Source organism: Polyodon spathula, chromosome 8, assembly GCF_017654505.1.
Source record: "Polyodon spathula isolate WHYD16114869_AA chromosome 8, ASM1765450v1, whole genome shotgun sequence".
In the NCBI taxonomy this organism is placed as follows: domain Eukaryota; kingdom Metazoa; phylum Chordata; class Actinopteri; order Acipenseriformes; family Polyodontidae; genus Polyodon; species Polyodon spathula.
The window spans coordinates 47,516,994-47,539,027 of NC_054541.1; the positions used below are offsets into that span (position 1 = coordinate 47,516,994).

The following is a 22,034-nucleotide window of genomic DNA, read 5'->3' on the forward strand; positions in this document are numbered from 1 at the left end:
ATCCAAGCTACCATCCGAGCATTCTGGCCTAGCCCAGTCCTATTTAACTTATGACCATTTTGACCTCCTCCCTGAGCTTCACTCTGCCACAGCTGTGTGCAAGAGGGAACCCATGAGGAACGAGGCACTGCCAGTCATCTTACCCATACTGGCATTAGAACAGGCTGAAGAGCACTAATTCTTATACAAGTACATATACAATCATGTATTAGATGGGGGGCAGTCATGGGAAATCCATACAGCAATGTCTCTCCCCCCGTACTCAATCAATAGTGGAGCGGTCCTGATGGATGAGACTGGTACTGCATCTCTCAAGTTCACTCGTTATGTAGCAGTGCTGCTGCCACTGCTGCCAAAAGGGTGTCCCTACCAGTGAAAAGCTGGGTCTCGCCGGACCTCTTCTGTATGAACATGTTTAAATAAAGAAACCTGAAAATAGCTGAGCAGCATTTAAAAAGATGAGCACAAAGCTGCAGCAGCACAGTCAGATTACAAACCTTCCCACACACACACGCTTTCTCTGTTGAATGGCTTTAAAAGACTTATTTATTCACCTGTCGGTTATATATTTTTGGGGGGTTGTTTTTTTTATTACTGATTTTGAGTTACTCACGTCTACTTTAACACCACAGATACTTTAGCAAATGACAACATCAACACATTTGTTTTTTCAAATTTTAGTGTTTATTTAGTAAAATTAAATACTTTTTTGTTTCCGAATTTATCTTCCTACTACTGCATATGCCACAGTCCATTCTTATTAGCTTAAAGGTCTAAAATGACTTCATTGTGAGTGGATGCTTGAAGGTGATGCTGTTGCTGATGTTGGGGTTGCCTTGCTTGGACGCATCAGTCAAACTCAGTCCATAGGACCGCTGCTGCATTGAGACGTGGTGATTGGGTGGGCCAGGGGATCAGTCTGGAAAGCCCCTGCTGTCCTCTGCAGGCCAGCGCCTGACCCCTATGGATAGCAACACTGTACATTCTCAGCTTGGTTGTGCTAATAACCTGTCAGGAAAGAAGTGATTCATATCAAACGGAAGCAAGTGTACCTGCTGTAACCTCGACCAACCCACAATCACTTTGGAAAAGAACTGACCATCTTCTCTAAGCAAGGGAAACTCAACCAACCCTACAGAATGGCTCACTGTCTTTAGAAATATAAGGGACCCGCGATACCTCAGGAGACCAACATCTTGTAGACTCCCTACTTAGTCTTTTTTTTATAGTCATCTCACGGCCCAACTTTCTATTAGTGGTGACAGCAAGGGAGTAAGTGTGTGCGGAGGGTAATTATTTTAGCAAGGCAGTGTATTTCGAAGTGTGACCTACTTTTAAAATGCAATATTAAATCCTAAAGGTGGGATTTATAACCATCGTCTCCACAGCGCTTAATTGAACAGGAGAGTGATATCAAGAACAGTGCGTTCTATTGCAGCTCTCCATTCTAACCAGCTCCTTATAATTGCATTGATCTGGTGGGAGCACAGTTCTATAAAGACTGGAAAAGCAGATGCTGCCTACCCCTGATAGAGACCCTACGTGGTGAAATAAATATAATGCACTGACAGGAAGCAGTCTGCTGCCATGGCTTTAGAGATCGACACCAGGCTGTGCAGAGCAGCAGAGGAGACGAGAGCGTCGGCATCTGCAGTGACTGGAGCTTTCTGTCTAGCTTCAGCAAACTGGAATCAGGAATTAGCTGTGCCCAATCATTAATCAGATTAACTTCCTTTATTAAATCACTTAAGCATTTCGTTTTCATTATCCCTTAATAAGGAAGAACACGGTTAGAAAAAAATATGTCTGGGAAGTACATCCTGTTGTATAATGTCAGAAGAGCAAGAGAGGGAGGGGGATGTATGATAAGCAGTTGCTGCATTGACAGTGCAGTATCATCTAACATGTAGATGATAAATGCAGCTGCTTTTTAGGTAATTAAAGTAGGACCTTCCCTGGTGTTTTACATATTTTTTACAGACAGAGATGCAGTAAAGAGCCTTGCCCTGGCAGATGTTTGATTTTCATAACCTTGAATCACAATGATGCCCATTCCAATCATCTAAACAGTTGCTGTGTTTAGTTCCAGTGCTGTTTAATTGAAGCTGTATTTATAACTTAAACAAACCTCTCCCTCTAGTTGACATACAAATTCTGCACTCAGGGTGATTGGAGATTTTCTCATGGATGATGTGGTTCTATAAATTAGCTGTCCACGCTGTGACTCCATTACTAATGTTAAACTGCAATTTAGTGAAGCAACAGATTCAAATTCAGTAAAACTGTTTTAGTAGCGCAACTTTCCACACATCATCAATGTACCACTTGGGGGCTCCCGAGTGGTGCATCCAGTAAAGGCGCTCCACATGGAGTGCAGGGTGTGCCCTATAGTCTGGGAATTGCAGGTTCAAGCCCAGGCTATGTCACAGCCAACCGTGACCAGGAGCTCCTAGGGGGTGGCGCACAATTGGACAAGCACTGCCTGGGTAGGAAGGCTTAGGTCAGCAGGGGAATCTACAGCTCACTGCGCATCAGCGACCCCTGCACCTGATAGGGCGCCTGTGGTTCTGCAATGGAGCTGCCAGATCTGTGTTGTCCTCCAGCACTTCCTAAAGATACAGGAGGCATCTCTGTGCTTGCCTTATTGCCTAAACCTAAACTTATTGCCTTGTAGGTCATTGCCAGCTGCTGTTGTGAACTTTGAGTTGATACTGTTGCATTCACCAGGCCATTGTGAAAATGAGATGTTCAATCTCTTTCAAACTTAAATGCTGTCTGCATAAAAAGCGCTCCTAATTGCTTTTGAACTGTCGACTGGGTTTGGGAAATTGCGGATATGCCACTGCATCTCCTGGATGCAGATTGGAATTGTACTTGCGAGTTTATAATTAAACAAACTATTCATTTGAATAATTGGATTGTGTGGTATTAATATTTAATCATTCTATTAAAAAGATTATTGTCTGTTTGACGCTGCTGCTGCTGACACGTGATTTTCCCCCAAGATATCTTTTAGACACCAGGGCCCTGATTCTCAATCTATTACCCAAATTCGCAACTTTTTTTCTGAAAAAAACCACCAAATACAGTACAAGCCTACCCACAAGCCCCTAAATTAAATGTATGAATTGTTTATTTCAGTTTTTTTTTCTTTTCTAATGACAAATTAGAGTAAAAATGTGTTCTTTTGTTTTTTTTTAGTCTAGCCTGAAGAAAACAAACAGTGAATGCTTATGGTTGGGAAGGGGTAAACCAATCTGGAAAGCAGTGAATAAATAACCCTTGCCTGGATCTTGTGCAGGTTTCATTAAAGGGAGTGCTTCCACAATAAATACATTCGCTCAAAGCTTTAAAAATGTGGCAGACATGAGCCAATGCAGCATTTTCTTTATAAAATATTTAGTAATTTTTTTTTTTTTCGGATGAAAGTTTGGCAGTAATTTGGAGGTTTGATATTAATCAGATTACGCAGCTGAACAAAAAAAGTGGAGCTAATCACTTTGCACGAGCTGTTTTATGTTCTCCACTTTAATTACCTCTTCGGCTAAGACAGAAAAGATGCCTGTAGCATATCACTGATACTGCAACCAATACTGAGCTCTGTTGTCTACAGTGTGTGCCAGGCTGCTTGTGTTAACAGCTTCACTCAAATTATAATTTCTGATTAACTCATTTAACACCCGGATATTTGATAACCTGACTTTTTCAGCTGAAAGTTTATGATGTTGTTGTTGTTTTTTAAAACCAGTTATACAACTTCCTTACGACGCGTTTCTAATCAACGTAATTTGAAAAGCACAGGATTAAGATAAGGGACAGGATTAATGGTTGCTTTTCCCTGGCACAGGTCCTCCCCTCCCACTGGACAGCATACGAGTGAATGAAAAGGCGGTGAAGATCACCAAGTCCACGATCTTCTTCAAGTTTAACTGCAGCTGGTTCAGCGACGTCAACGGGGCGGTGAAGTACTTCACTGTGATAGTGAGCGAGGCAGACGGTAAGACCACCCTGGGGGCCACCATGGGGGCCTATTTAAAGTGGGTTCTGATGAAGGGGGCCCAGCTTCTAGCAGACTCTGTGTCCACCTCAAGAAGGACCATCAGATTCAGCACTGAAGGGCAAATTTGTAGATAGTGAGTCCCAGGATTGGGTGGACACCGAGACTCAACCACACGGACGTTCAGCCAGGGCAGGGTTGGGGCACATCAGAGTGGAAGTGTGGAATATAACTGGAAGTGTCATGGATCACTAATGGTTTTTACCAAAGGGTAACGAGGTCAAGCCTAGTCCTGTGTGTGATTTCAATGCTTGGTCCCTAAGCGCTTGACTTTTTGAGCAATATTTACGGAAAAGGGGGAAGGTTTGCCTCCATTTCCGTGAAGGAAATTAAACGTAATAAAAAGACTAATATAGACGGGAGAAGTACGAGTATTGTTCTGAGCGTTTTCTTGCTGGTTTTATAATGTTAATATCCTATTTTGTTACCGAAAATAAAAAAGAGACACTGTTCCAGATTTCCTTGGACTTACCGTATGTATCTTTATTTCTTTGTCTACGGTCCAGGCATTGAACATGTACAGCTGGGTCAACACCACCCCTTGCCCTCGTACACAGACTACAAGCTCAACGCTTCCATTAAAGCCTACCAGACCAATTACTTTGCCAGCCGCTGCACTGAAAACCCTGACAACAGCATCCAGAGCTTCGAGATAGATGTGGGGACAGGGCTTGAGAGCCTCGGAGGGAAGTGCGAGCCACAGCAGCAGAGGTTCTGCGACGGGCCTCTCAAGCCCAGGACTGCCTACAGGTGCGATTTATTACAGCAGTTCCATTGCGAGGCACGCCCTGCAAGATCAGTGTGTCTGGACGCTTGTCTTTCCTTGTGATGATGAATAACCAAAAGCAAGCCAGGAGAAATACACTTGCACTAAATTACATACTCTTTTTTTTACTGTTATTATTATTATTATTAATAATAATAATAATAATAATAATAATAATAATAATAATAATGATAATTAGGTTGAGTTGCTCTGTTTGCATGAGAAGAACATAACAAACTTTCCAGTTCTATTTTATTGTTTTTATTTTTTTGGGAAGCCAGTTTCTTTATTTTGTGATTTTTTGTATTTATTTTATTTATTTTTTTAAGATGCCATCTGCTCATGTTCTTTCAGTAAACTCTTTTTGGACAATAGGAAAACTTATGTACACAAATTGAGTTCAGTTATGTAACTGTAGTCAGGTCCAATTGTTATCTCCAGGCTGGTTAGTATTCTAAGCTGGTCACTACAGTAATATATGGCTCTAATATTTACTTGTTTCTGTTTTGCCAGGATCAGCATTCGAGCATTCACACAACTTCTTGATGGGGAACAAAAGGAATTTGCCCAGCCCCTTTTTACAGACACCCATTTCTCTGAACCCATAACCACTGAGTCAGGTAAGCCTGCTTGTTTAGGCTTGTTTACTGCCGTCCTCGTAAGTGAAATAAGCACGGCACTCAGCCAGCGCTCATCTAGTATTCTTTTTTTTCTTATAACAAGTCCAGTATATGGAAGTAATGTTTACAGCTGGGGGCAGTTGAATTAGCTGAGGCATTTGTGAAAACAGCTAAGCGTCATGAACAGGACATGTACAAGTTACCCAAACTGACCAATCAAACACAGAACCTTGCTCTACTGCTTCTTCCAACTGTTTGCAAAGAGCTGCCTAAAGAATCATTCGCAATCCCGTGGGTGTGGAGCTGGCAGCAGAGTGGCGTAGAACTTCAGGTTTGTTTGTAACTCTATAAAGGAAAAGCTACTCCAAGAGCAGAAAGTTAGTGGAAATGGACGAGGGTTAAACAATCTGGTCCTAGTGAACAGGGAGCAGACTCTGGGAACAGGGAGCAGGCTCTGGGAAGAGGGAGCAGACTGTCAGAACAGGCAGCAGACTCTGAGAACAGGGAGCAGACTCCGGGAACAGGGAGCAGACTCTCAGAACAGGCAGCAGACTCTGAGAACAGGGAGCAGACTCTGACAACAGGGAGCAGACTCCGGGAACAGGGAGCAGACTCTGAGAACAGGGAGCAGACTCTGAGAACAGGGAGCAGACTCTGGGAACAGGGAGCAGACTCTGAGAACAGGGAGCAGACTCTGGGAACAGGGAGCAGACTCCGGGAACAGGGAGCAGACTCTGGGAACAGAGAGCAGACTCTGAGAACAGAGAGCAGACTCTGAGAACAGGGAGCGGACTCTGGGAACAGGGAGCGGACTCTGGGAACAGGCAGCAGACTCTCAGAACAGGGAGCAGACTCTGAGAACAGGGAGCAGACTCTCAGAACAGGCAGCAGACTCTGAGAACAGGGAGCAGACTCTGGGAACAGGGAGCAGACTCTCAGAACAGGCAGCAGACTCTGAGAACAGGCAGCAGACTCTGAGAACAGGGAGCAGACTGTCAGAACAGGCAGCAGACTCTGAGAACAGGGAGCAGACTCTGGGAACAGGGAGCAGACTCTGAGAACAGGGAGCAGACTGTCAGAACAGGCAGCAGACTCTGAGAACAGGGAGCAGACTCTGAGAACAGGGAGCAGACTCCGGGAACAGGGAGCAGACTCTGGGAACAGGGAGCAGACTCTCGGAACAGGCAGCAGACTCTGAGAACAGGGAGCAGACTCTGAGAACAGGGAGCAGACTCTCAGAACAGGGAGCAGACTCTGAGAACAGGGAGCAGACTCTCAGAACAGGCAGCAGACTCTGAGAACAGAGAGCAGACTCTGGGAACAGGGAGGAGACTTCGGGAACAGGGAGCAGACTCTGGGAACAGAGAGCAGACTCCGGGAACAGGGATCAGACTCTCTGAACAGGCAGCAGACTCTGAGAACAGGGAGCAGACTCTGAGAACAGGGAGCAGACTGTCAGAACAGGCAGCAGACTCTGAGAACAGGGAGCAGACTCTCAGAACAGGGAGCAGACTCTGAGAACAGGGAGCAGACTGTCAGAACAGGCAGCAGACTCTGAGAACAGGGAGCAGACTCCGGGAACAGGGAGCAGACTCTCAGAACAGGGAGCAGACTCTGAGAACAGGGAGCAGACTCTGACAACAGGGAGCAGACTCCGGGAACAGGGAGCAGACTCTGGGAACAGGGAGCAGACTTTCAGAACTGGGAGCAGACTCTGAGAACAGGCAGCAGACTCTGAGAACAGGCAGCAGACTCTGAGAACAGGCAGCAGACTATGGGAACAGGGAGCAGACTCTGAGATCAGGGAGCAGACTCTGGGAACAGGGAGCAGACTCTGGGAACAGGGAGCAGACTCTGAGAACAGGGAGCAGACTCTGAGAACAGGCAGCAGACTCTGAGAACAGGCAGCAGACTCTGGGAACAGGGAGCAGACTCTGAGATCAGGGAGCAGACTCTGGGAACAGGGAGCAGACTCCGGGAACAGGGAGCAGACTCTGGGAACAGGGAGCAGACTCTGAGAACAGGGAGCAGACTCTGGGAACAGGGAGCGGACTCTGGGAACAGGCAGCAGACTCTCAGAACAGGGAGCAGACTCTGAGAACAGGGAGCAGACTCTCAGAACAGGCAGCAGACTCTGAGAACAGGGAGCAGACTCTGGGAACAGGGAGCAGACTCCGGGAACAGGGAGCAGACTCTGGGAACAGAGAGCAGACTCTCAGAACAGGCAGCAGACTCTGAGAACAGGGAGCAGACTCTTAGAACAGGGAGCAGACTGTCAGAACAGGCAGCAGACTCTGAGAACAGGGAGCAGACTCTGGGAACAGGGAGCAGACTCTGAGAACAGGGAGCAGACTGTCAGAACAGGCAGCAGACTCTGAGAACAGGGAGCAGACTCTGGGAACAGGGAGCAGACTCCGGGAACAGGGAGCAGACTCTGAGAACAGGGAGCAGACTCTGGGAACAGGGAGCAGACTCCGGGAACAGGGAGCAGACTCTGAGAACAGGGAGCAGACTCTCGGAACAGGCAGCAGACTCTGAGAACAGGGAGCAGACTCTGAGAACAGGGAGCAGACTCTGGGAACAGAACAGGAGCAGACTCTGAGAACAGGCAGCAGACTCTGAGAACAGAGAGCAGACTCTGGGAACAGGGAGCAGACTTCGGGAACAGGCAACAGACTCTGGGAACAGAGAGCAGACTCTCAGAACTTGCAACAGACTCTGAGAACAGGGAGCAGACTCAGGGAACAGGGAGCAGACTCCGGGAATAGGGAGCAGACTCTGGGAATCATTCGCAATCCCGTGGGTGTGGAGCTGGCAGCAGAGTGGCGCAGAACTTCAGGTTTGTTTGTAACTCTATAAAGGAAAAGCTACTCCAAGAGCAGAAAGTTAGTGGAAATGGACGAGGGTTAAACAATCTGGTCCTAGTGAACAGGGAGCAGACTCTGGGAACAGGGAGCAGACTCTGAGAACAGGGAGCAGACTCCGGGAACAGGGAGCAGACTCTCAGAACAGGCAGCAGACTCTGAGAACAGGGAGCAGACTCTGAGAACAGGGAGCAGACTCTGGGAACAGGGAGCAGACTCCGGGAACAGGGAGCAGACTCTGGGAACAGAGAGCAGACTCTGAGAACAGGGAGCAGACTCTGAGAACAGGGAGCAGACTCTGGGAACAGGGAGCAGACTCTTAGAACAGGGAGCAGACTCTGAGAACAGGGAGCAGACTCTGAGAACAGGGAGCAGACTCTGAGAACAGGGAGCAGACTCTGGGAACAGGGAGCAGACTCTGGGAACAGGGAGCAGACTCCGGGAACAGGGAGCAGACTCTGGGAACAGGGAGCAGACTCTCGGAACAGGCAGCAGACTCTGAGAACAGGGAGCAGACTCCGGGAACAGGGAGCAGACTCTCAGAACAGGGAGCAGACTCTGAGAACAGGGAGCAGACTCTGGGAACAGGGAGCAGACTCCGGGAACAGGGAGCAGACTCTGGGAACAGGGAGCAGACTCTCAGAACAGGCAGCAGACTCTGAGAACAGAGAGCAGACTCTGAGAACAGGGAGCGGACTCTGGGAACAGGGAGCGGACTCTGGGAACAGGCAGCAGACTCTCAGAACAGGGAGCGGACTCTGAGAACAGGGAGCAGACTCTTAGAACAGGCAGCAGACTCTGAGAACAGGGAGCAGACTCTGGGAACAGGGAGCAGACTCCGGGAACAGGGAGCAGACTCTGGGAACAGGGAGCAGACTCTCAGAACAGGCAGCAGACTCTGAGAACAGAGAGCAGACTCTGAGAACAGGGAGCGGACTCTGGGAACAGGGAGCGGACTCTGGGAACAGGCAGCAGACTCTCAGAACAGGGAGCAGACTCTCAGAACAGACAGCAGACTCTGAGAATAGGGAGCAGACTCTGGGAACAGGGAGCAGACTCTGGGAACAGGGAGCAGACTCTGGGAACAGAGAGCAGACTCTCAGAACAGGCAGCAGACTCTGAGAACAGGGAGCAGACTCTGAGAACAGAGAGCAGACTCTGAGAACAGAGAGCAGACTCTGAGAACAGGGAGCAGACTCTGGGAACAGGGAGCAGACTCTGGGAACAGGGAGCAGACTCTGAGAACAGGGAGCAGACTCTGAGAACAGGGAGCAGACTCTGAGAACAGGGAGCAGACTCTGAGAACAGGGAGCAGACTCTGAGAACAGGGAGCAGACTCTCAGAACAGGGAGCAGACTCTGAGAACAGGGAGCAGACTCTTAGAACAGGGAGCAGACTCTGAGAACAGGGAGCAGACTCTGAGAACAGAGAGCAGACTCTGAGAACAGAGAGCAGACTCTGGGAACAGGGAGCAGACTCTGAGAACAGAGAGCAGACTCTCAGAACAGGCAACAGACTCTGAGAACAGGGAGCAGACTCAGGGAACAGGGAGCAGACTCCGGGAACAGGGAGCAGACTCCGGGAACAGAGAGCAGACTGTCAGAACAGGCAGCAGACTCTCAGAACAGGGAGCAGACTCTGGGAACAGGGAGCAGACTCCGGGAACAGGGAGCAGACTCTGGGAACAGGGAGCAGACTCTCAGAACAGGCAACAGACTCTGAGAACAGGGAGCACACTCCGGGAACAGGGAGCAGACTCTCAGAACAGGCAGCAGACTCTGAGAACAGGGAGCAGACTCTGGGAACAGGGAGCAGACTCCGGGAACAGAGAGCAGACTCCAGGAACAGGGAGCACACTCCGGGAACAGGGAGCAGACTCTCAGAACAGGCAGCAGACTCTGAGAACAGGGAGCACACTCCGGGAACAGGGAGTAGACTCTCAGAACAGGCAGCAGACTCTGAGAACAGGGAGCAGACTCTGAGAACAGGGAGCAGACTCTGGGAACAGGGAGCAGACTCTGAGCACACACACACACACTGTGAAAGGTTATATATTTTCAGGCCCCTTATCAATTGGAGAGCCTTACAGCATATTTCATAGCCTCTTCCTCTGTCTGTTTTTACTTTAGAGCCACTAATAGGCGTTGTAGAGGGGATCAGCGCTGGCTTGTTCCTGATTGTGATGATGATTGGTGTGTCTGTTCTACTGATTTGCCGTCAAAAAGCAAGGAAAATGTAAGTATGTGATGAAGTTGGGTACGTGAAGTGGTTTTAAATAAGTATTTTACTAATTGTCAGTTTAGCCTGACCCCTTACTGCACACGTATTTCAGGAATTATTTTTTAACCCCATCCCTGCCAAACTAACAAAACATATTTCTATTCTCATGTGTAGGGCATCTCAAACATTCATCAGTTTTCACACATTTGGGGACTTCTTTTAAGCACTGCAGGGTCTTCTGTAACACTTTTGCTGCAGTTTACATCTCATTAAACTGTTCTCTCACAGAGACAGTGCATTCATTATGAAATTTCATAGTTGCATCTGGGTGGTATGTGTTAAGTGCTATTTGGCCCTGATACAAAGGAGGGCTAGATATTATGGATACACAGCAGTTTAAATAAAAGTTAAGTGTAACAGTTTATTTTATTTGTTCTACTTGTTCGCATTGCAAATAATGTGTGTCTTTTTGTGGGGTTGCAGAAATATGCAAGAAAGGCCGAGAATGAGTGCCCGAAGAGAGAGACCAGCGTCAGTCAGTATGCACGTGGGAGTGAAAGGGTAAGAGAGAGAGAGTGTGTCTTCAGCCTCAGTCCTATCCGTCCTACATGACACAGTGAAAGATAAAATTGACAAATGTCTAAATTCCAAAAGAACTAACATCGGAACATGTTCATGTGTGAGCTTACAAATCAATCTGTTTAGATCTCCTCTGATCTGACAATACTGTTTATGAAGTTGCTTTGAGGTTTATATGAGATTTTTTTTTACATTTTTAATGATAATTCTGAGTGGTTCTTATAGCGATTACAGTACACAGGTGCTTTTAATTATAATTTTTAATTATTCATTCTGTGTTGAGGGTATGAATGGAGCTGCTCTTCAGTTGCCTGGTATAGACGTTTGTAATGTAGCCTAGATCAGCCAAAATGTCTTTATATTAGTAAGCGCCCGCACCATTCTTTGTGCTCAGCAACGTGTTGTCTGAAAAAAATAAGAAAACTTGACCCAAAGTGTCTGGTCTCAAGATGGCATCTATAAAGATGTTTTGGCTGGTTCTAGTCTATGATATATACAGTGTCCATGACAGCAACTAAAACTAAAGAGCAGCCTCTGAACTCGATCGAAAGCACCTTAACAGACCTGTCAACATCATCGGAATAATAATAATAATAATAATAACCACTCAGAATGATTGAAAATATTATAAAAAGGGGACAGTAAAAAAAAGAATAAAATGAAGTTTGACGCTGTTTGATCTATTTCAAGAGATTTGGAGGTTACAGCCATCATGTGTTGGCAGCAGTGGCTCCCTGAAAGTGATGCATGACTTTAATCAGAGCTGCTGTGCCCATGGCAGCTAAGGAAACCGTCCTCTCTGTTAACCAACAATTCGGCCCCAATTACGCTGTGTGTATAATTTTCACATCACTGCGTCTCTCAGTGCTGTTTTTGTAATTTATCCTTAAACCAGGATCCAGTGCTTATTTGATTGTTTTCAGTCAAATCGATGAAGTTCTGTCAAATTCTGGATGTAAATGAAAACGAATTTTACAATTACAAAAGAAGTAAAATGCAGTTACCAAGGAATTCAATGAGACAGCAAATAACAAAGGATATAATCATCTGTAATTAGATTTTAAGCATTGTATTTACAGTTCCCTTTCTTTCTTTCTTCTTTCTTTCTCAGTAATCGACGCATCTCAAGGTACATTTATTTCAGTAATTGTTCTGAAGCAGTATTATTTCATCTTTGTTTTTTAATGCCGTTCCTCTTCTGTAACATTCCTTTTATTTGTTGTATTCTTTCAGCCCCATCACAATCTCCCAGTTTGAAAGCCATTTCACCAAACTGCAGGCTGATTCCAACTACCTTCTCTCAGAGGAGTACGAGGTAAGACTTCAAGCAGCTTTCCCAGCTCAGGGTGAAAGATTAGCTCGCTCGCACACTCCCTAGCCACAGCCGAACCCTAGATCATTTTTAATCCATTACATTTCCCTTCTTTCCTCCTAGGAGCTAAAAGATGTTGGTCGAAACCAATCCCTTGACACAGCACTTTTACCTGAGAACAGAGGGAAAAATCGTTACAACAATATACTGCCCTGTAAGTTTTATGTTTATGTGCTGTATGTAATAACATCCTGAAGCAGCTGTTTTGTGAACATTTGAGAACAGAGTGACTGTACTGGGAAAAAAAGTGTATGATCACTGGATAAAATACTGCCACTAAGCCAGGCCAGGTACACTTAATTCATAGTATTAATACTTAGTATTAATTCAAGGCAACAGTGTCAGTAATGCTGACAAATAAAAAATGTATGTTAAAGTTGTGTTTAAAATTTTTTAAAAAGTGAACAGTAACCCTAAAGAGTAACTTAGTGAATGATTTGATCAACCTTTTCCATTCCAGAGTAAGCCACTGCTGGATTTTATTAGAGCATGTTACAGCACTGGGGAATCAACCTGTATTGCTTCAACCACCTATACTTGATTATCAAACAAATATTTTCTGTGAATTTGTACCCTCAGGGGAACCAATATTTGTTCCCACCAGCGAACATTTGTTTCCCTCCTACATGCATGTTTGTTGTTTACCCTATTTTTATGTAAATGATGCATTTATAATGCTAGTAATGGGAGCAGTGCTTGCAGGCTGTTATCATGTATTGTTGTAGGTGAGATTGGACCTGTCAGAGGGGACTGGAGGTTACAAGTTTAGGGTTAGGGTTTAAGTTTGGGTGTTAGGGTTAAGGAGAATGGTCTGTTAAATAAAGATTTTAGTTGAACGTGCACGGAAATAGACTTATATGCAAGATTTTTTACAAACAAAATATTGGAGGGGGGGAACGTGTATGCTAAGTGAATTTTGTGGTGCTGTGTAATGCTCCAAATAAATCTAGCTGTGGGTTATAAAGGTGGGGTATAGGCTGATCAGATACATTATGAGAAAGAAAGCATGTTTGAAATATCGTTGATAATGAAAACAAAGAACCATTGTTCTTTTGAAACCGTAATCTACAATGCACTGTGTTGCAGACGACACAACCCGGGTGAAACTTTCCTACGTGGACGACGATCCCTGCTCTGACTACATCAACGCCAGTTACATTCCTGTACGTGGGTTTTGAATTGGTTCCGCTCAGCCTGTTTGTACAGTAAGGTTTGAGTTCCCTGCTGTAATGTAAAACTAATCTGTACTCGTTGTGGGCAATTTCAGGGCTGCAACTCCCGAAGAGAATACATCGCCACACAGGGGCCTCTGCCCGGCACAAAAGATGACTTCTGGAAAATGGTGTGGGAACAAAACGTCCACAATATCGTCATGGTGACCCAGTGTTTAGAGAAGGGAAGGGTGAGTGCAGAGTCAGTGCTGTCTTTTTATTGCATTGTTGCTATTTCTTCACTTTCTCATACCTTATGCGGAAGACCAGTATCTTCTGCTGCACCCTTGATGGATGTGCTGTAACATGTTATAATATTTCATCAGGGATCCTGGAGAGAGATAGCTCTGCTCACCCCACTGTCTGCTTTTGTTCAGGTGAAGTGTGATCACTACTGGCCTTTCGATCAGGATCCCTTGTATTACGGAGATCTCATCGTCCAGATGTTGTCGGAGTCTGTCTTACCCGAGTGGACCATCCGCGAGTTCAAGATCTGCAGTGTAAGCCTGTTCTGGCGTTATTTTTCACAAGGGAGGAAGAATACACAAAGAACAGGGTGAAATCGGGTTCTAGTTTTTTGTACTTAATAAATTATATATTTACAGTTTAATATACTGCCGTGAAATACCTTTATTTTTAAAGCTCATTTGCTAAATCATTTATTTATAATAGCTACACAACGTCAAGGAATGGAATCAGGTTAATACTTAGTTATCACTATTAATTGGTGAAATAGGCTTTAATCCGAATAAGGGGCAGCAGTGTTTAATTGAATTGTATTAAGGTAACCCTTGGTTTAAGCAGGAGGACCAGGTGAACGTCAGCAGGGTGGTTCGTCATTTCCACTACACTGTGTGGCCGGATCACGGTGTCCCTGAAACTACACAGTCTCTGATCCAGTTTGTCCGGACCGTGAGGGATTACATCAACCGCAGCCCGGGCTCCGGAGCTACTGTGGTGCACTGCAGGTAGGAGAGAATGACCCAGCCTTCCAGCTATCGAATGAGGCATTCAGCAAGTGTGTGGCTATTTCCATTTCAGCAAACAAAATACACTACTTGCAGCTGAAGTCGCCCCAGGGTGGCAGAGAAGGAAAACTAGAATGCAAAATCCAGTTCATTCAGCATGGTGCAGTAAATTATTAAATGCATTACTGACACCCCTACAAGGTTTATCCATTTATCCATTGCTGTGTTTACAGGCAGTTACTGAAGTTTGGATTTCATTAAAAACAAAATGTTGCTTAAATCTTTGAATCTGCATTTATTCCAAGATACAATATCCAGTGTGACTGCCTCAGAAACTTGAATTACCTACATTATCTACAATGCACATTTAAAACAAAAATAGTTTGATGGACAGATCAATGCTAAAATTGAGAACGGTTGAGTTTAGCTTTTCGTTAATTTGTATGCTTTTTAAAGTGCAACTGCTCTTTGAGAAGGGTGTTAGCACTGTGCTGAGCTGGCTGAAGCGTGTGCTGTATTGTTTGTTCTGCAGTGCCGGTGTGGGAAGGACAGGCACGTTCGTCTCCTTGGACAGGGTCCTGCAGCAGCTCGACTCCAAGGACACCGTGGATATTTATGGTTCTGTCTTTGAACTGAGACTTCACAGAGCTCACATGGTGCAGACGGAGGTAATTTGTCCCTATTGTACTTTGGCTGCAGTCAGACTCCTGTCAGGTTATCATTTATATTTGTTGTTGATAAAATCTAATAACGACAACGTTTTGTTTTGTTCTGTTTTTTTTTGTTTTGTTCTGTTTTTTTTTAATAACATCAAAGTAATGAGATGAAGTATGCATGTGGTTTCTGGATGACGTCAGACCTCTTTTGCTTGTAAAAAGCCCTCTCGCATTAATGCAGAATAATGAGAGGTCTCAAGATGTTACTTTCAGCAGCAATCCCAACAGGGAGTACTGTGAACCGATGAGACTAAAGAAGGACAGCCATGTATAACTAACAAGATCCACCTTGTTCTTGAGTAGCCTTCAGAATTGCAGTGCTTTTAAAATGTGCTCTGTGATTTGTGAGCTCAGGGCAGGTGTTAAAAAGTACTGACATTAATGAATAAAAGTAATAAAGATTGCAGTTCCCATATGACTCATTGTAGACCACCTGTATCTGCAAAACCAATTAGACCAACACAGAAAGATTCTTGACAGTCCATCCACGTTTTTTAATCAGCTCAGGATGGCTTGTGTTTTCAGCTACTGAGAGGATATAACTGAGTTGCTTTCCTTCTCTTCCCCTCACCGAACAAGGGCAGTAAATTGCTGTTGCCCACCTTTTTATTTTCAAGCAACATTTATTAAAGTCCTCAGGTTTTCCCATCATACTTATGCCAGATTTGAGTGCATCACTGGTCCACAATAAATGTTTTATACATGTTTTCCACTTTATCTGATGGATAACAGGTGGGGAAAAAAAAAAAAGCAATTTGTCCCTCTGCTGTCCAACCGCTGAGGTTTGGTCATAAATTGGTTGACATGACTAATGACACCTTAAACTGTGACACAATTGAACAGAGTTGGTGTTCCCATTGCAGTGCCAGTATGCGTATTTACACCAGTGCGTCAGAGATGTCTTGAGAGCAAGGAAACTACGGAACGACCAGGAAAACCCGCTGTATCCCATCTATGAAAATGTCAGTCCTGAGTATCACAGAGGTAAGGCCGCATATCCACCTGCAACTGCAATCTGCAAATAGCCTTTCATGAAACCCAGGAAGGCAAACTTACCAAAGGGCTGTGACCTTGCAACTACCGGTGAGATGACTCCACACCACACATTTGTACAGCTACGACCAAAAGTGTTGCATCACCTAGAATTTTAGGATTGAGACATAATACAAAAAAAAACAACTATGTAACATAATTTAGATATTTTATTTAACATCATGCAATCAAAGAAACTGCAAAGTGATGTCGCAAAAGTCTACAGGAAACCATAATAGTAGTACTGCATGTCATGTCACATTCTTCAATTTGTGTCAGTTTTTCGTTAAGTACAGTATATGGAAAACTACAGTGCAATATGTAGTTCAATATGTTAACGTAACATTATTCAACAGGTTTCATTCAACTTTATGAAGCAAATTTAGTTAATTCTATAGGGTGATGCAAAACTGCTGGCCACAGCTGTAGAGGGGTAATGGTAGCTCCTAACCTGCACCGTACCTACATATTGTCTTTCATTTTATGTGATTTGTAACCGCTGGAGGATTGCTGTAATTCTAAGGGTGAGCCTTAGCTCCCCTTTGCTAAATCCTATCGGCCGACTAATCTTATAAAGATTAAGTCTGTTGTTCCCACAATGTCCTGAAACTCTTTCTTCCCTGCCTCCTTTGAAGTCCTCCATCCAGGATGATCTATTGCCAGACCAGGAGGTAGGATCCTGGGCCAAACTGTCTAATCTTTCTATGTAACGTTAATCTCTCAGTGTCTCGAGGTCTGATCATTACAGCAAAACAGAATCAACATGTATTTTATATTTCATATATATATACACAGTACAAGTCAAAAGTTTGAGTACACTTGCTGGAAACTAGGTTTTTTTCATAATCGTTTTACGTTGTATACGTTTCTGTAAATACTTGAAAATGAAAACACATGTTACAATGTACAAAACAAAACATAAGGAGTATCAAAGCAATGTTCAATAAAATGGAAAATTGTGTCTAAATCCTGGGTTCCTCAAAATAGCCACCCTTTGCCTTAATAACAGCCTCACAAATACAAGGCATTCGGTTAACAAGTTTCAGCAGGAAATCACCCGACATGTCTTTCCAGCTCTTCTGCAGCAATTCCCAGAGATGCAGGGCACTTGTGGGTAGCTTTGCTTTAACTCTTCTGTCTAGTTCGTCCCATACAAGTTCTATGGGATTGAGGTCTGGAGACTTGGTAGGCCAGGTCATTAGATTGAGTTGTCCTTCACTTTCCTTCGCCAGATAGTTCTTGCACAACTTTGAGGTGTATTTCGGGTCATTATCTTGCTGAAGAATGAAGGACTGCCCAACTAGCTGTAATCCTGATGGAATGGCTTGCCTCTGAAGTATGCTATGATAGCCATGCTGGTTGAGCTTGCCATGGACTTGGTAAAGATCACCAACTCTATCACCAGCAAAGCAACCCCAGACCATGACACTGCCTCCTCCATGCTTGACAGTGGGAACCACACATGCAGAACTCATGCACTCACCCTCTCTGTGTCTTACAATTCCTCGGCAGTCGGACCCAAATATTTCAAATTTTGACTCATCGGTCCACAAGACCGACTTCCACTCCTCAAACGTCCAGTTTCTGTGTTTTTTGGCCCAGGCAAGTATCTTCCTCTTATTCTGCACTCTTAACAATGGTTTCTTTGCAGCAATTCTTCCAGTTTCACGCAATCTCCTCTGAACAGTTGATGTTGAAACATCTGTACTTCTAGTAGCATTTAGCTGAGCTTGTATTTCAGGGGTAGTTAGTCGCCGGTTTTGCAGACTTGTGACTTGTTCTCTGATTCTGAGGTCAGCCTTGGCCTGCCTGACCTTGTTCGGTCCTCATGAGTGCCAGTTTCATCAAATCGTTTGATGGTCTTGGCCACAGCAGTTACAGACACTTGCAAACTTCTTGCGATTTGTCTTAAAGATTGACCTTCATTTCTTAAAGTAATTGCAGACTGTCTTTTTACTTTGCTTAACTGAGCGTATTTTGCCATTTTCTGCTCCCTTACATTCAGGAATGACAAACTTGTGCCTATGCTACCTATATTTATAGTAATCATGGACCCTCACCTGTTAACAATAATTGGTGACAAAAGGTTAATTAGGTAACATGCTAGTTAACTCCAAGAACATCTAACAAAGACACTTTTATACTTAGGCCAGTGTTCTAACACCGTGTTATACACATCTCAGACTTTTAACTGACTTGGGCTTCAGACTGAAATCCCCTTGCTTTGGGTGACCATTTCATTGAAATTGACAAGATTTATATTTTCATTTAAAAATTACATTTTTGAATGCAATTGACTTATGATTATCAGCTTATGTAAGTACACGTATCATATAATGAAATATTAAGTGTTTATAGACAAGTTTATACAGTTAAAAGCATAGATAATCATGAAAAACCTGGTTTCAAGCAGGTGAACTCAAACTTTTGACTGGTACTATATATATATATATATATATATATATATATATATATATATATATATATATATATATATATATATTCAGTATTATTGTTATTCTTTTCAGACATGGTGTATGCAAGACGTTAAGGAATGGACAGTCAGCCTCCCTTTTGAATGAAAGAAAGAAAAAACCCTTTTTGGTGTGTTTTTCCCACTCCACGCACTTCAGAGTTACAAGGCAATTGTTTTTTCGGGGGGGGGGGGGGGTTGTGTATAGATTATTATTTGCCTGGTGGTCTTTATAAAATAGTTCAGGTTATTTAAGTTTAATAGAGATTGTTGTATATACTTGCATAAATGGAATATAGATTTATGTAAATATGTATTTTTTCATATTGTTAATAGCCTTTGGATATTCCTTTCATACTGAAGTTGTGTTTACTGTACCAAATAAGCTATTATAATATTTTGTACATAATTGTTAGAGGGGGGGCCTCTCCTGTCGTCACAGCAGGTTCTGATAGTGGAAGTGATGAACCAACCATCATGAGTTTGATGTTTGTCTGTTAAAACATCTAAAAGGTCGAGGACGGTTATATTTTTGGTATTTCAATATATTTAGATCTGCCACTGCAGGTTCATTAAAAAACCCTAGCGTTTAAAATGTAGAATTGCACCAACTCATTTAGCATTTAGAATTGCAACAGCTCATTCAGCATTTAGAATTGCAACAACTCTGTGTTGTCTGTGTTCTTGCACTTTGACTTTAGTAGCAGCCCTTTTCACTGCAGAAGAATGCACCCATGGGAGGTTTTCAGCCCCACAGCTTCACACAGAAAAGCCTCTTATTTTGCTCGATTGGCTGAATAATCACGTTCGATTTCCCTATTTCAGATTTCATGGCAGACAGCCGATGGATTTAGCTATTAAATTACCCACGCGTTTCAAATGTGTGAAGAAAGCACTTTGTATTACCCCTGTTGAAATCATATTATTGAAAATAATGCGGCTAAGCCATTTACTGTTACTCTTATTACTGTTACCCTTCTCCAAAATGCATTTCAGATGAATTCACTGCGTATATAATCCCCCAGTGCTGAACCTGCAGGCAGAACAAGATTTATATATGACCTCACCTCAGAGGAGAGACTGGGATTACTCCCTGCTAGATTATCTAGGAAATAGATCATGGAACAGTACTTTTCCGTTATTTTCTTGGGGGGGGGGTGTTCATTTTGAAATGGAATTAGGCTGGACAATGTAAAGCTGTGCAGTAAATTCCTGAAACTTTTTACTTCTTTTTTTTTTTCATTAAGTGTGTCATCCACAGATCTTCGGCAGGATTGTAATGCTTTCTTTAATCTCAGTGAGATTCAGGATATCACACGAGCAAAGCATGAAGGTTAAACCCATGTAGAAGAGCAATTTAAGGGCCTGCATTCAAGTAAAAAATCTCAGGTGCTAGAAATGATTGCTTCCCTTTTTTTTTTATAAAGAAGATACAATGCATGAGCATAAAGGTTGGTAAGCAGCGATACACTAAATATCTAAACAGTCCTGATTCTCTTCAAGAAGATGTTCATACTGTAAATAAAACAGGAGACAACAGAGGCATTCAGGACTGAGTTCTAAACGTCACAAAACTTCTTCAGGATCACATTTACTGTATTGAGGGCTGTGATGTTTATGTTAGTGTCTAGTTATTTCTTTAACAGCTGTGAGCACTTAAAAAGATCATTATTGTTTATCTGTGTTGTTGTTTTAAAGCTCTAGCAATGATGCTACTTGTAAAGTGCAAGTGTAATATGCCCTTTTAATGTAATCAAGCATGCAGCCATATCTATCGACTGGTATCAGCTTTTAACAGAGTTATATACCTTATATGTTTTTAAACACAAAGTGATGTATTTTCAGTAAAGATATGATGAATTATATCATGCTTACAATCTCAGAAGTTACTGAATGCTGTAAAATGTTTCTCTCTCTCTCTGAAGAGTAATACTGTAAATATCTGTGGGTTTAGTATATACAGCAACACACGTGCACATGAAATGCACGGATATTTAAATGAAATGTAACACAGTTTGGGGTAAATGTAGCATATGAAGTGTACTACCAGTGTAATCTTAGCATATCTGTAGCATACAATTTTGGACATGGTGTACTTATAAGGGTATTTGCACAGACATAGATCAGTACTAATCTGGGACTACCTTAATCGAGGGCAGGGTTGAAAAGACCGTGTTTCATAAGATTGGATTTGACTGTTATTTCCAAACTTCAACCAGTTCCACTTTAACCAGTTCTATTTGGTGATTTCTTTTTCCACCCAGGAACTGAGAACATAAAGATTATTTTGCCTGTCTTCACTGCAAATAAAGTTACTGAAGGTAGCATTAGAATATAAAGCTGGAATGCTGTTTTGTGTTTGCCTTGAAATTATAATATGTTAAAATATTGCCTTTGCAGAGATACACTGTCTCTTCAAAACATACATTTCATGTCGTATTTAGGAGGCTCCCACATGGTTTCCTGTTAAAACAATCTATGTATGTTACATAATAAATAATATTAACTGTCCTTGATATGTTCTGTGAATGTATTCAAATAAAGCTCAGATAATAACATTTAAGGATTTTTTCTTTTAACAAAATATTTTTTCTTTTATATTTCACTTCATTGGCCTGATGCTAAGTAAAATTTAGATAAATCAGAAATTACCTTTTAATGTCAGTGAAAAGCTTTGTAATGATGATAGTACTGGGAGGGGTCACAGCTTTTCATGTAGAATATAGTTGTAATGTCCTTTTATCCAATTGTATTATTCAACACACACACACACACACACACACACACACACACACACACACACACACACAAACAGATAGACAGACAGGCTGTTTGCAACTTTTGCAAGGAGCTTTTAGTAATTGTCAACCAGAAGAAACACTCAAAGTAACCCTGTTTACCTTCCCTCTACAATGCAAAAAGGTATCGTATTACATATCCTCTAAAAATAATAATTCTTTCACCTGGGTCTTATCGTGTTTTAGCTGCTGCAGTGGGCGATTGTTCTTTCCCCTGCAATCTTTAGTCTCACGTCTTCATGGCTTTAAAAAGTGGCACAGAAATACAGAAGGAAAAATTTCAACTTTTACAAGGGACATTAGACCCTAGTCGTGTAACCTCCCTCTCTCTCTCTCTCTCTCTCTCTCTCTCTCTCTC

At 43.1% G+C, this 22,034-nt stretch overlaps 1 protein-coding gene across 2 annotated transcripts in view; it reads left to right on the forward strand.

Moving 5' to 3' along the window:
- Window positions 1-20,295, forward strand: part of LOC121320065 (receptor-type tyrosine-protein phosphatase beta-like) — a 49,011-nt gene extending 28,716 nt beyond the window's left edge. For both annotated transcript variants that reach the window (XM_041258221.1, XM_041258222.1), the window contains 15 exons: window positions 3,848-3,997; window positions 4,564-4,807; window positions 5,337-5,443; window positions 10,437-10,542; window positions 11,011-11,088; window positions 12,218-12,235; window positions 12,340-12,421; window positions 12,542-12,632; window positions 13,565-13,641; window positions 13,746-13,880; window positions 14,067-14,189; window positions 14,494-14,657; window positions 15,190-15,325; window positions 16,237-16,357; window positions 18,934-20,295. In XM_041258221.1, the coding sequence (XP_041114155.1) occupies window positions 3,848-3,997; window positions 4,564-4,807; window positions 5,337-5,443; window positions 10,437-10,542; window positions 11,011-11,088; window positions 12,218-12,235; window positions 12,340-12,421; window positions 12,542-12,632; window positions 13,565-13,641; window positions 13,746-13,880; window positions 14,067-14,189; window positions 14,494-14,657; window positions 15,190-15,325; window positions 16,237-16,357; window positions 18,934-18,956 (1,655 nt within the window). In that variant the 3' untranslated portion in view covers window positions 18,957-20,295. The remainder of the gene's footprint in view (window positions 1-3,847; window positions 3,998-4,563; window positions 4,808-5,336; window positions 5,444-10,436; window positions 10,543-11,010; window positions 11,089-12,217; window positions 12,236-12,339; window positions 12,422-12,541; window positions 12,633-13,564; window positions 13,642-13,745; window positions 13,881-14,066; window positions 14,190-14,493; window positions 14,658-15,189; window positions 15,326-16,236; window positions 16,358-18,933) is intronic.
- Window positions 20,296-22,034: the final 1,739 nt, after the last annotated feature.